Consider the following 14,315-nt stretch of genomic DNA (forward strand, 5'->3'; position numbering starts at 1 on the left):
CATCGTTCACGCCTGACCCAAAACAAACCGAGGCTACGCCCACCTGTGCAGCTATTGGTTAGCGATCTTCGTTCTACGTCTGTGATTGGTTCCGCGGACACGCTCAGCCCTAATACTCCCCTGTGATTGGCTGGCTGGTCCGCTCAGTCGTTTGGAGTGACAGGGACAGGCCAGGCTGTTGTGGCTAAAGGAGCGGCCGGGGGAGACAATCGGGGGCCATAGAGGCGCCCACCTCACGGGTAACGGGGGACACCCGGGGCACTGTGAATTTTAAACAGCAATTGAATGATTCATTTATCTATCTCTTTTGGTTACATGTTATTATAATGTATCCATTTGTATCACGATATATGGGGAGGATTGGGATGTATGGATGATATTGGGGGATCTGTATTATTACTCAATAAGTCAGTGTTCCCCATACTGTGTCTGATGCAAACCTCCAACTACAACTCCCAGCATGTACACACAGCCTTTGCAATGATGGGAGTTGTAGTTTTGCAGACACAGTATGGAGAATAGGGATGTAAAGCAACATTGTCCATTTCATAAAGGTTGTCAGTACATGATGGGAGTTGTAGTTTTGTAACAGGTGAGGAGCCGCAGGCTAGAAACATTATGTTTCTATGGTCTTCAGATGTTAAAAAACTACAACTCCCAGCATGCCCGGACAGCAGGAGACCTCCAGATGTTCCAAAACTACAACTCCCAGCATGCCCGGACAGAATGAGACCTCCAGATGTTCCAAAACTACAACTCCCAGCATGCCCGGACAGAATGAGACCTCCAGATGTTCCAAAACTACAACTCCCAGCATGGCCAGACAGAATGAGACCTCCAGATGTTCCAAAACTACAACTCCCAGCATGCCTGGACAGCAGGAGACCTCCAGATGTTACAAAACTACAAATCAGCAGTTGGCTGTCCGGGCATGCCAGGGGTTGTAGTTTTTGCAACAGCTGGAGGTCCACAGTTTGCAGACCACTGTTTTAGTTAATACTCAAACCTGGAGAGGTTTTATCTGTCGCAAGAACTACAACAACCATCATGCCATTTCATTTAATATATATATATTTTTTTACCCCCTATGTCCAGCAATACTCGCTGTCACCGTATTTGGTGGTGAACTGTACTTCTAAGGTCTTTTTTCCTGCATATTTTTGTGTGAATAAAACGGCAGAAAAAACTACAGTGCAATTTCCTGCGTCTGACGTTTTCTCTGGCGTTTTTGCATTTGAGTGGAAATTGCATTTTTGGCCCCTTTGGCGTTTTTTTCAAAATTTATTGGGTACCAAAAAGAAAAAAAAAAAAAAGGATGCAATAGGGATGGGGAAAAATGTATTTAACAACATTTTTATTTTTTATAAAGGAATTTTAATTTATTTTTAAAAAAGTGTGTGTGTGTTCCACTTTTCTCTCTCTATTTTTGACATTTTTTTAGGTAGTACTACTACTCCCAGCATGGAACACACTGTTCCATAATGGGAGTGGTACCTGTACTAATAGACATATTGCCCCGGGTATCACTCCTGACACCCAATGCGATTATCCATAATTTAGCAGAGATGCGGCTCTATACAGCGCTCACATGTCTGCACTGTACTCCGGCCGGCCCGTCATGTGAATAGAAATTCACATCACTCGCTGTGATCTGTCCTTAAAGGGTACCTCTCATCAAATAAACTTTTGATATATTTTAGATTAATGAATGTTGAATAACTTTCCAATAGCATGTTAATGAAAAATATGCTTCTTTCTATTGTATTTTTCCCGATCAGTCCTGTCAGCAAGCATTTCTGACTCATGCTGGAGTCCTAAACACTCAGAGCTGCCAGCCTGCTTTGTTCACAGCCAAACAGGCTGTGAACAAAGCAGGCTGGCAGCTCTGAGTGTTCTCCTTTGTGAACAAAGCAGACTGGCAGCTCGTAGTGTTTAGGACTCCAGCATGAGTCTGAAATGCTTGCTGCCAGGACTGGTAGGGAGACCCCTAGTGGTCATTACTTCAAAGTGGAAAATTAAATAGAAAGAAGCATATTTTTTAATAACATGCCATTTTAAAGCTATTCTGCATACATTAATCTATAATATATCAAAAGTTTTTTTGATGAGAGGTACCCTTTAACTGCAGGTACTACTACTCCCAACGTGGAGCACACTCTGCCTCATGCTTGGAGCTGTTGTACCTGCATTAATAGACCGCAGCAAGTGTCACTCCTGACACCTGTTGCAATCTGTCTATTAATGCAGGTACAACAGCTCCAAGCATGAGGCAGAGTGTGCTCCATGTTGGGAGCTGTAGTACCTGCAGTTACGGACAGATCACAGCAGGTGTCACTCCTGAAACTCGCTGTGATCCTCCTGTATAAAGTATAGATGCGGCGGCCACTCTTCTATGGTCCCCTGCACTGACTTATATATATATACATATTCATATTTCCCACGGAGAGTTGTGATTGGCTGCAACCATCCGGCCAATCACAGCTCTGTGCGAAATTTGAATAGGTGTATATACACGTCAGTGCAGGGGACCATAGAAGAGCGGCCGCCGCATCTATACATTATACAGGAGGATCGCAACGGGTGTCAGAAGTACAGGTACTACTACTCCCATCATGGTGTTCCATGCTGGGAGTAGTAGTGCTACCTAACAAATGTAAAACATAAAGGGAAAAAATTGAAAAAACACACACACACACACTACATTTTTCTTATTGTCGGCTACATTTTTAGGTCCCCGCCCGCCCACATAAATTGATCCCTGTTTAAAAATTAATAAAAATGTTGTTATAAAAAAAAAAAAAAAATTCGTTAAATACAATTTTTTTCTATCACTACTGTATTTTCTTTCTTATTTTTGTACCCTACGAAATTTTATGAAAAAAAAAAAGCTGTCTCCATCACTTTTTTGGTTTGCTAAAGTCCAAAAAAGAATAAAAACCGGCAGCAAAAATGCCAAAGTTAAAACCCACATGGTGTTGTCTTTTACTCCCATAGACTTCTATGGGAGAAAAGCGCCACCATTTCAGGGAAAAAATCGCCAAACTGAAAAACGCAATGTGGAAATTTTTTTTTGCGTTTTTTCATTGATTTACAGCCAACATCTGGCCTCAGCCATGGGGCCGTTTTGGCTTTTTTTGGGGGCAAAACGCCAAAAAGAAAAGCCAAGTAGAAAGTTTGCTTTAGGCTCAAGTTCACACAGACAATAGAGGCGAATAACTCTGTTTCCAAATTTGTGCAAGTTTTTATGTGAAATTTACATGTGGATTTTACAATCTGAAGCTAAAGTTCAGATAATGCGACGTGTTAATTTTGGTAGAAACGGGAGACAAAACAACCACACGAAGCGCCTAGTGCATTATCCTCAACATATGACGTTCTAAACAATACAGGTAGGTATTGTGCTCACCTTGAGCGCAATAGAAATGCGCTTATCACCCCGACGATTCAAGTGTGGGGTTTAGTGAAGTTTATCCAGGAGTTCTGCAATGCCGTAGGGACGTGGGAACAGGTGCAAGGCTGCCCACAAGATATGTAAAAAATTGGATAGAAATGTCCCTCTTTTAGGCGCTGCTTCTCCCAACGAAGACGATGAGACAGGTATTCGTTAGAAAGTATTGTAAGACCAATGACTCGTCTCGGGTTAAAAACCCTTCCTCAGATTGGCCAATTGGCCAATTTGAGGAAGGGTTTTTAACCCGAAACGCGTCATTGGTCTTACAATACTTTCTAACGAATACCAAGACCAATGACGCGTTTCGGGTTAAAAACCCTTCCTCAGATTGGCCAATTGGCCAATCTGAGGAAGGGTTTTTAACCCGAGACGCATCATTGGTCTTACAATAAAAACTTTCTAACGAAAATACCTGTCTCATCGACTTCGTTGGGAGAAGCAACGCCTAAAAGAGGGACATTTCTATCCAATTTTCTGCGTTAATTTTGGTGCACTGGTAAACCTGTGACCTGGTTTCTTAAAAAATTTGAAAATAAGAAAAATAAATGCTCAAAATTTACACCATTAAAGGGAACCAATTATCAGATTTTACCCTATATAACTCTTGGCAAAGCATTATATAGGGTAAAATCTTTATCCTGCTCATCACAGGGGGATGTTCCTGCCTGCGGAGATGGTAAAGATATGAATTCATATACTGCTCTCTGCCGCGCCCGCAAGTAGTCCCCTGGGCGGGGAGCTCCTCTCACCTAGTCCCGGGTCTTCGGCCAGCAGCGACGCCCTCTTGGCTTGACGGGCCGCGTCATTGCTCTGCTCACTGAACAGACGGAGCAGAGCGATGATGCAGCCCGTCAAGCCAAGAGGGCCTCGCTGCTGGCCGAAGACCCGGGACTAGGTGAGAGGAGCTCCCCGCCCAGGGGACTACTTGCGGGCGCGGCGGAGAGCAGTTTATAAATTCATATCCTCACATCCCGCAGGCAGGAACATCCCCCTGTGATGAGGAGGATAAAGATTTTGCCCTATATAACGCTTTGCCAAGCATTATATAGGGTCAAATCTGATGATTGTTCCCTTTAAAGGGTTACTCCTGTGCCCAGTCCCATAGACCTGAATGGAGGGGACATGGCGTCACGATCACTTCCACCAAAACCCAGCGTTTGTTTAGATTGCGGGTGGCCCATTTGGATAGGGGATAAGATGTCTAGATACGTAGTACACCTTTTAGGGTGCGTTCACACTGCGGAATCTCCGCTCGCTGAATTCCGCAAGCGGAGATTCCGCCTGGCAGCCGCCGCCGAAAATGCTTCGGTGCTAGGGCCGCGGTGCACTGAGCCGTCACCATTCACACTAATGTTAAGTTCACACTTAGTGTGAACGCACCCTTAAAGGGGTACTCCACTGCTCAGCGTTTGGAACAAACTGTTCCGAACGCTGGGGCCGGGAGCTTGTGACATCATAGCCCCGCCCCCTCATGACATCACTTCCTGCCCCCTCAATGCAAGTCTATGTGAGGGGGCGTGACAGCCATCACATCACGCCTCCTCCCATAGACTTGCATTGTTCCAAACGCTGAGCAGCGGAGTACCCCTTTAAGGCAATGTTCACATGGCGGAATATCTGCAATCCCGCACAAATTCCGTTCAGCAAGGCTCGTTGAACGGAATTGTGGAATTCCGCCAGAATTGCGGAAGAATTCTGTGTTCTTAGAACACAGAATCCTGCTGAAATTCATAGCCCTACCGATTACAGTGGGATTGCGCAAAATTAAAGACGGGTCCGTAAATTTTTTCAGAATGGGAATCCCATTAAAGTCTGTGGGATTCCGTTGGCTGTCCAGGCATTCTGGGAGTTGTAGTTTTAGCTACCAGTGCTGAACACGGTCCTATAGGGCTGTGGAATCCACTGTAATATGTATCATTACATGGATGTAAACGAAGCTTGAAGAGGAGTACAACATTCTAATAGAGTTTTGTGTTTCAGGTTCTTATTTTCAAGATCTCTGTTTGCTGTCAGTGAATGGGAATATTCTTGTAAACATCCGGGGTGATGACTGGTATTAGTTGCTCCTCTTATAAGGGTGCTGGTCTATTGGGAGCAGAAAAAGGGTTGCTGGCCCTTTAACATTGCACTGGAAATATGTGACATTATCTCGGAGCAGCTGCAATGACTAAGTTACATATTAGTTTCATTTTCCTTCTGTACAGCCCTGATATGTCATCAGCCGTGGAGGAGAGCTAACACACAGCACAGACATTGGGGACCCCGGGGGCCACACAGGGTGAGTACCAGCTGAGCACTGAGGGAGGCAGTATAATAGTAGTTATATCCTTGTATATAGGAGCAGTATCATATTAGTTGTATTCTTGTATATAGGAGGCAGTATTATAGTAGTTATATTCTTGTATATAGGAGGCAGTATTATAGTAATTATATTCTTGTATATAGGAGCAGTATTATAGTAGTTACATTCTTGTATATAGGAGGCAGTATTATAGTAGTTATATTCTTGTATATAGGAGCAGTATTATAGTAGTTATATTCTTGTATATAGGAGCAGTATTATAGTAGATATATTCTTGTATATAGGAGCAGTATTATAGTAGTTATATTCTTGTATATAGGAGCAGTATTATAGTAGTTATATTCTTGTATATAGGAGCAGTATTATAGTAGTTATATTCTTGTATATAGGAGCAGTATTATAGTAGTTATATTCTTGTATATAGGAGCAGTATTATAGTAGTTATATTCTTGTATATAGGAGCAGTATTATAGTAGATATATTCTTGTATATAGGAGCAGTATTATAGTAGTTATATTCTTGTATATAGGAGCAGTATTATAGTAGTTATATTGTATATAGGAGCAGTATTATAGTAGTTATATTCTTGTATATAGGAGCAGTATTATAGTAGTTATATTCTTGTATATAGGAGACAGTATTATAGTAGTTATATTCTTGTATATAGGAGCAGTATTATAGTAGTTATATCCTTGTATATAGGAGCAGTATTATAGTAGTTATATTCTTGTATATAGGAGCAGTATTATAGTAGTTATATTCTTGTATATAGGAGCAGTATTATAGTAGTTATATCCTTGTATATAGGAGCAGTATTATAGTAGTTATATTCTTGTATATAGGAGCAGTATTATAGTAGTTATATTCTTGTATATAGGAGCAGTATTATAGTAGTTATATCCTTGTATATAGGAGCAGTATTATAGCAGTTATATTCTTGTATATAGGAGCAGTATTATAGTAGATATATTCTTGTATATAGGAGCAGTATTATAGTAGTTATATTCTTGTATATAGGAGCAGTATTATAGTAGATATATTCTTGTATATAGGAGGCAGTATTATAGTAGTTATATTCTTGTATATAGGAGCAGTATTATAGTGTTTATATTCTTGTATATAGGAGCAGTATTATAGTAGTTATATTCTTGTATATAGGAGGCAGTATTATAGTAGTTATATTCTTGTATATAGAGCAATATTATAGTAGTTATATTCTTGTACACAGGAGCAGTATTATAGTAGTTATATTCTTGTATATAGGAGCAGTATTATAGTAGTTATATTCTTGTATATAGGGAGCAGTATTATAGTAGTTATATTCTTCTATATAGGATCAGTATTATAGTAGTTATATTCTTGTATATAGGAGCAGTTTTATAGTAGTTATATTCTTGTATATAGGAGGCAGTGTTATAGTAGTTATATTCTTGTATACAGGAGCAGTATTATAGTAGTTATATTCTTGTATATAGGAGCAGTATTATAGTAGTTATATTCTTGTATATAGGAGGCAGTATTATAGTAGTTATACTCTTGTATATAGGAGGCAGTATTACAGTAGTTATATTCTTGTATATAGGAGGCAGTATTATAGTAGTTATATTCTTGTATATAGGAGGCAGTATTATAGTAGTTATATTCTTGTATATAGGAGGCAGTATTATAGTAGTTATATTCTTGTATATAGGAGCAGTATTATAGTAGTTATATTCTTGTATATAGGAGGCAGTATTATAGCAGTTATATTCTTGTATATAGGAGCAGTATTATAGCAGTTATATTCTTGTATATAGGAGGCAGTATTATAGTAGTTATATTCTTGTATATAGGAGGCAGTATTATAGTAGTTATATTCTTGTATATAGGAGGCAGTATTATAGTAGTTATATTCTTGTATATAGGAGCAGTATTATAGTAGTTATATTCTTGTATATAGGAGCAGTATTATAGTAGTTATATTCTTGTATATAGGAGCAGTATTATTGCAGTTATATTCTTGTATATAGGAGCAGTATTATAGCAGTTATATTCTTGTATATAGGAGCAGTATTATAGTAGATATATTCTTGTATATAGGAGGCAGTATTATAGTAGTTATATTCTTGTATATAGGAGCAGTATTATAGTGTTTATATTCTTGTATATAGGAGCAGTATTATAGTAGTTATATTCTTGTATATAGGAGGCAGTATTATAGTAGTTATATTCTTGTATATAGAGCAATATTATAGTAGTTATATTCTTGTACACAGGAGCAGTATTATAGTAGTTATATTCTTGTATATAGGAGCAGTATTATAGTAGTTATATTCTTGTATATAGGGAGCAGTATTATAGTAGTTATATTCTTCTATATAGGATCAGTATTATAGTAGTTATATTCTTGTATATAGGAGCAGTTTTATAGTAGTTATATTCTTGTATATAGGAGGCAGTGTTATACTAGTTATATTCTTGTATACAGGAGCAGTATTATAGTAGTTATATTCTTGTATATAGGATCAGTATTATAGTAGTTATATTCTTGTATATAGGAGGCAGTATTATAGTAGTTATACTCTTGTATATAGGAGGCAGTATTACAGTAGTTATATTCTTGTATATAGGAGGCAGTATTATAGTAGTTATATTCTTGTATATAGGAGGCAGTATTATAGTAGTTATATTCTTGTATATAGGAGCAGTATTATAGTAGTTATATTCTTGTATATAGGAGCAGTATTATAGTAGTTATATTCTTGTATATAGGTGCAGTATTATAGTAGTTATATTCTTGTATATAGGTGCAGTATTATAGTAGTTATATTCTTGTATATAGGAGTAGTATTATAGTAGTTATATTCTTGTATATAGGAGCAGTATTATAGTAGTTATATTCTTGTATATAGGAGCAGTATTATAGTAGTTATATTCTTGTATATAGGAGGCAGTATTATAGTAGTTATATTCTTGTATATAGGAGCAGTATTATAGTAGTTATATTCTTGTATATAGGGAGCAGTATTATAGTAGTTATATTCTTCTATATAGGATCAGTATTATAGTAGTTATATTCTTGTATATAGGAGCAGTTTTATAGTAGTTATATTCTTGTATATAGGAGGCAGTGTTATAGTAGTTATATTCTTGTATACAGGAGGCAGTGTTATAGTAGTTATATTCTTGTATATAGGAGCAGTATTATAGTAGTTATATTGTATATAGGAGGCAGTATTATAGTAGTTATACTCTTGTATATAGGAGGCAGTATTACAGTAGTTATATTCTTGTATATAGGAGGCAGTATTATAGTAGTTATATTCTTGTATATAGGAGGCAGTATTATAGTAGTTATATTCTTGTATATAGGAGGCAGTATTATAGTAGTTATATTCTTGTATATAGGAGGCAGTATTATAGTAGTTATATTCTTGTATATAGGAGCAGTATTATAGTAGTTATATTCTTGTATATAGGAGCAGTATTATAGTAGTTATATTCTTGTATATAGGAGGCAGTATTATAGTAGTTATATTCTTGTATATAGGAGGCAGTATTATAGTAGTTATATTCTTGTATATAGGAGCAATATTATAGTAGATATATTCTTGTACATAGGGGACAGTATTAGTATATTTTTTTTATATAGAGTTAGTATTTAACTTCTCTTATATTATGTTTCAGAGTCTGCAGTACAGAGATGTGAATCAGACGTCTTATGAAGATTTGTCACAGTATTGTATCTGAGGAAATGATACTTGAAAATGTGACCGTTTCGTGGAGCCCGGAACCAGTGTCTTTATGTAAGCCTTACCTGTCTTTTCGATAGTTCTCTATACTGCACCACATATCACTCACTAGAACATTGTGGCAGCAGTGCTGGGAAATCATGATGTTTCCTTAAAGGCGTACTGCGGTGGAAAACATTTTTTTATTTTATTTTTTCAAGTGAACTGGTGCCAGAAAGTTAAACAGATTTGTAAATTATGTAAAAAGGAAAAGAATGTGTGCAGCTCACAAATCTACAATCCGAGGATATAGTTGGTTATATGCCGAAACCCCAAACGGCCGGAAATAAATAATCTGAAGAGAAAATATATAACCAATCCTTCTAGGATTTTACACAATGAATGCAAATATAGTATAGAGAAATTTCAATTGATATAGATTTTATTAAACATGTATAAAACAATTAATAAAATTGTATAAAATGAATCTAATCCTGGCACAGATATAAAGGTGAACAATCCACTGGGCCCTAGTGGTATTGATCACAAAAATGGAAAGACTTGATTCTAACAATCACATGTGATGGAAAAAGATTATTAAAAGAATGTATGTAAAAAAATATAAAAAATTATTGAAAAATATATACCGGTCTGAAAAAAAAGGGGGATTGTGTCCTTTTCTGGTGCAGCTGATGAAATATCTTAGTGATGAATAGATGGACCGGTAGTGTATACACTTGTACAGTTGTTTTTATCAGTCTATTGACTAGTACGGGCTTACTGGTCTGTATTGGATACTGCTGTCACAGTGTGTCTCACCCGCTCCTGGCGCTTGTTGTTGTCTCCGTCCACCATACGCCGGCTGCGCTGGCACAGGGCTGTCACTCGTGCAAAGTTCGGATTATGCAGGGGTAGGTTTGGCACAACGTCCCCAGTGGCCTCCGTGCTGCTCCTGTGGTGGTATTACAGGGCGGGCGCAGCGCTGGCGTCCCTCGTGGTGGATGATGATGGAGAATGGTGTTTTCTCAGGGTGGGTGGAGGATGGATATTTCCCAGCAGATTCAGGTTAGTAAGAAATCGTGGTATAAGTCCAGGTCGGACTACAGATGCAGTGGTGGATATTTCCAATGTGTAGCAAGTCTCTGTACCAGGTTCACACCAACGATGTGTGACAAGGTGCGGCAATTTAACCTACACAAGTGTATACACTACTGGTCCATCTATTCATCACTAAGATATTTCATCAGCTGCACCAGAAAAGGACACAATCCCCCTTTTTTTTCAGACCGGTATATATTTTTCAATAATTTTTTATATTTTTTTACATACATTCTTTTAATAATCTTTTTCCATCACATGTGATTGTTAGAATCAAGTCTTTCCATTCTTGTGATCAATACCACTAGGGCCCAGTGGATTGTTCACCTTTATATCTGTGCCAGGATTAGATTCATTTTATACAATTTTATTAATTGGTTTATACATGTTTAATAAAATCTATATCAATTGAAATTTCTCTATACTATATTTGCATTCATTGTGTAAAATCCTAGAAGGATTGGTTATATATTTTCTCTTCAGATTTGTAAATTACTTCAATTAAAAAATCTTAATCCTTCCAGCCTTAGCGGCTGTATACTACAGAGGAAATTCTTTTCTTTTTGGATTTCTTTTCTGTCACGACCGCAGTGCTCTCTGCTGACACCGCTGTCCATGTCAGGAACTGTCCAGAGCAATATATGTTTGCTATGGGGATTTTCTCCTACTCTGAACAGTTCTTAAAATGGACAGAGATGTCAGCAAAGAGCACTGTGATCGCGACAGAAAAGAAATCCAAAAATAAAAGAATTTCCTCTGTAGTATACAGCCGCTAATAAGTACTGGAAGGATTAAGATTTTTTTTAAAAGAAGTAATTTACAAATCTGTTTAACTTTCTGGAATCAGTTGAAATAAAAATAATAATAATAATAATTATTACCGTAATTATTTTAAGAACTGTCCAGAGTAGGAGAAAATACCCCATAGAAAACATATGCTGCTCTGGACAGTTCCTAAAATGGACAGAGATGTCAGCAGAGAGCTCTGTGCTCGTGATGTCAGCAGAAACTCTGTGTTCCAAAAAGAAAACCATTTCCTATGTAGTATTCAGCAGCTAAGTACTGGAAGGATTAAGATTTTTTAATAGAAGTAATTTACAAATCTTTTTAACTTTTTGGCACCAGTTGATTTAAAAAAGTTTTCCCCCTTTAAAGGGGTACTCCACTGCTCAACGTTTGGAACAAACTGTTCCGAACTCTGGAGCCGCCGCTGGAAGCTTGTGAAGTCATAGCCCCACCCCCTCATGATGTCACGCCGCCCCCTCAATGCAAGTCTATGAGAGGGGGCGTGACAGCTGTCACGCCCCCTCCCATAGACTTGCATTGAGGGGGCGGGGCTATGACGTCACGATTTACCGGCTCCAGCGTTTAGAGTAGTTTGTTCCAAACCCCTTTAATTGCTGTCACCCTGACTTGATGTAGATTGTATGAAATGTTTTGTTTCTTGTTCTTCTCTGTCCAGCACATACTTCATTTTGAAGGCTGAGAGCTTCATGTGAAACTGCGGGGAAATGGCGGTATTTGATACACCCTACCAGAGGCTGGAGGCCTCGTACACAGACTCGCCTATGGGGGAGGATGACCTCTTGGTGCATGTACCGGAGGGGAGTAAATGTGAGTAATCCAGAGAGTCCTTATAGAGATCCCCACCCGGTCCTGTATATAAGGACTGATAAGTGAGGAAATGTAGTCACCTCTGTCCCATAAGGAATAATGTGTTTTATGACTGGGATTGTGTAATGTGACCCTTAGTGTTTCTTCCACTTTCCTTGTATTGTGTGTCACACATTGGTTGCACAATTATGTCGGCTGAATTCAATGTAAATGCAGCGAGGACAGTGATCTTCACCCTGCAGAGATTGGTACTATAAATAATGCGTAAATAAGTGATCAGTATATTCAGTGAGGAAAACAGCTAGTAGTAGCTTTCCTGTCATCCATACTGACTACATACTGATCCATGTGATGTCCCTTGTTCTATCATATTTTACTGGTATACCACAGACCCTGAGTTATATCCTTTTATTATACTCCAGAGCTGCACTCACTATTCTGCTGGTGAGGTCACTGTGTACATACATTACATTACTTATCCTGTACTGATCCTGAGTTATATCCTGTATTATACTCCAGAGCTGCACTCACTATTCTGCTGGTGAGGTCACTGTGTACATACATTACATTACTTATCCTGTACTGATCCTGAGTTATATCCTGTATTATACTCCAGAGCTGCACTCCCCATTCTGCCGGTGAGGTCACTGTGTACATACATTACATTACTTATCCTGTACTGATCCTGAGTTATATCCTGTATTATACTCCAGAGCTGTACTCACTATTCTGCTGGTGAGGTCACTGTGTACATACATTACATTACTTATCCTGTACTGATCCTGAGTTATATCCTGTATTATACTCCAGAGCTGTACTCACTATTCTGCTGGTGAGGTCACTGTGTACATACATTACATTACTTATCCTGTACTGATCCTGAGTTATATCCTGTATTATACTCCAGAGCTGTACTCACTATTCTGCTGGAGATTTGTGTTATAGTTACTCCATGAATTGTAGGAGCTCAGATGTTATGTCTGACCACATGGAAAGGGTGGGGGACCTCTAAATCAGTGTATGCTGGGAGTTGTAGTTTTGTAGTTCAGCTGGAGGCCCCCTGGTTGGGAAACACTGCTCTACATGATTAGATTTGGTCTCCATATCACTAATAACCATCGTATAATGGAAGAATTGTCTGTTTTTTCCTCTTAGCTCCATGGAATCACATTGAGAACCTGGATCTCTTCTTTTCCAGAGTATCCTTTCAGAGCTGTGACTTACAATCCTTAATACTCAGAACTGTTCAAAACTACAACTCCCAGCATGTCCTGACAACCTTTGTCTGTCCAGGCATGCTGGGAGTTGTAGTTTTGCAACAGCTGGAGGAACACTGGTTGGGAAACACTGGGTTAGTACCTACCAAAACTGTCCAAGGAATGACAACAAGAGACAGTGTTATGGGCTTCTAAGGCTGATTACTGTGTGTGGGGGTGAAGGCCCGTCTGGTCCGATCCCACAGGAGAGCTGCTGTAGAGCAAACTGCTGAAAAACTGCCTGTTGTCTATGATAGAAAGGAGTCCGATCACACAGGACATCACAGCTTGTATGAGGCCCCGGAGACCGGTCAGAGCCCATGTGACCCCTGTCCACCACAGAAAGTGTCTACAATGGCCATCAGAAATGGAGCAATGGAAGAAAATGCACCTGGTCTGATGGATGACGTTCTTCATCATGTGGACGGCCCGGTGCCTCACCTACCTGAGATGGCACCAGGATGCATTATGGGAAGAAGACAAGATGGTGGGGCAGTGTGATGGGCAGGGTCCTGCTGGAGACCTTGGGAAGATTTATCAAAACCAGTCAAGAAGAAGAGTTGCTTAGTTGCCTTGGGGTCCGCACCTCACACCTTATAGGATCTGACACCACAGGACACAGCACAGGGATATGGGGTCCGCACCTCACACCTTATAGGATCTGATACCACAGGACACAGCACAGGGATATGGGGTCCGCACCTCACACCTTATAGGATCTGATACCACAGGACACAGCTCAGGGATATGGGGTCCGCACCTCACACCTTATAGGATCTGATACCACAGGACATAGCACAGGGATATGGGGTCCGCACCTCACACCTTATAGGATCTGATACCACAGGACACAGCACAGGGATATGGGGTCCGCACCTCACACC

The 14,315-nt window shown here is 39.2% G+C and overlaps 1 protein-coding gene across 1 annotated transcript in view; it reads left to right on the plus strand.

Moving 5' to 3' along the window:
* The first annotated feature begins 107 nt into the window (after positions 1-107).
* Positions 108-14,315, plus strand: part of ATG9A (autophagy related 9A) — a 47,253-nt gene continuing 33,045 nt past the window's right edge. Inside the window, exons 1-5 of the mRNA XM_056535860.1 lie at positions 108-239; positions 5,656-5,729; positions 9,420-9,538; positions 12,024-12,175; positions 13,331-13,374. Coding sequence (XP_056391835.1) covers positions 12,073-12,175; positions 13,331-13,374 — 147 coding nt within the window. The 5' untranslated portion in view covers positions 108-239; positions 5,656-5,729; positions 9,420-9,538; positions 12,024-12,072. The remainder of the gene's footprint in view (positions 240-5,655; positions 5,730-9,419; positions 9,539-12,023; positions 12,176-13,330; positions 13,375-14,315) is intronic.

The sequence above is a fragment of the Hyla sarda genome, chromosome 8 (assembly GCF_029499605.1).
Source record: "Hyla sarda isolate aHylSar1 chromosome 8, aHylSar1.hap1, whole genome shotgun sequence".
Taxonomy (NCBI): domain Eukaryota; kingdom Metazoa; phylum Chordata; class Amphibia; order Anura; family Hylidae; genus Hyla; species Hyla sarda.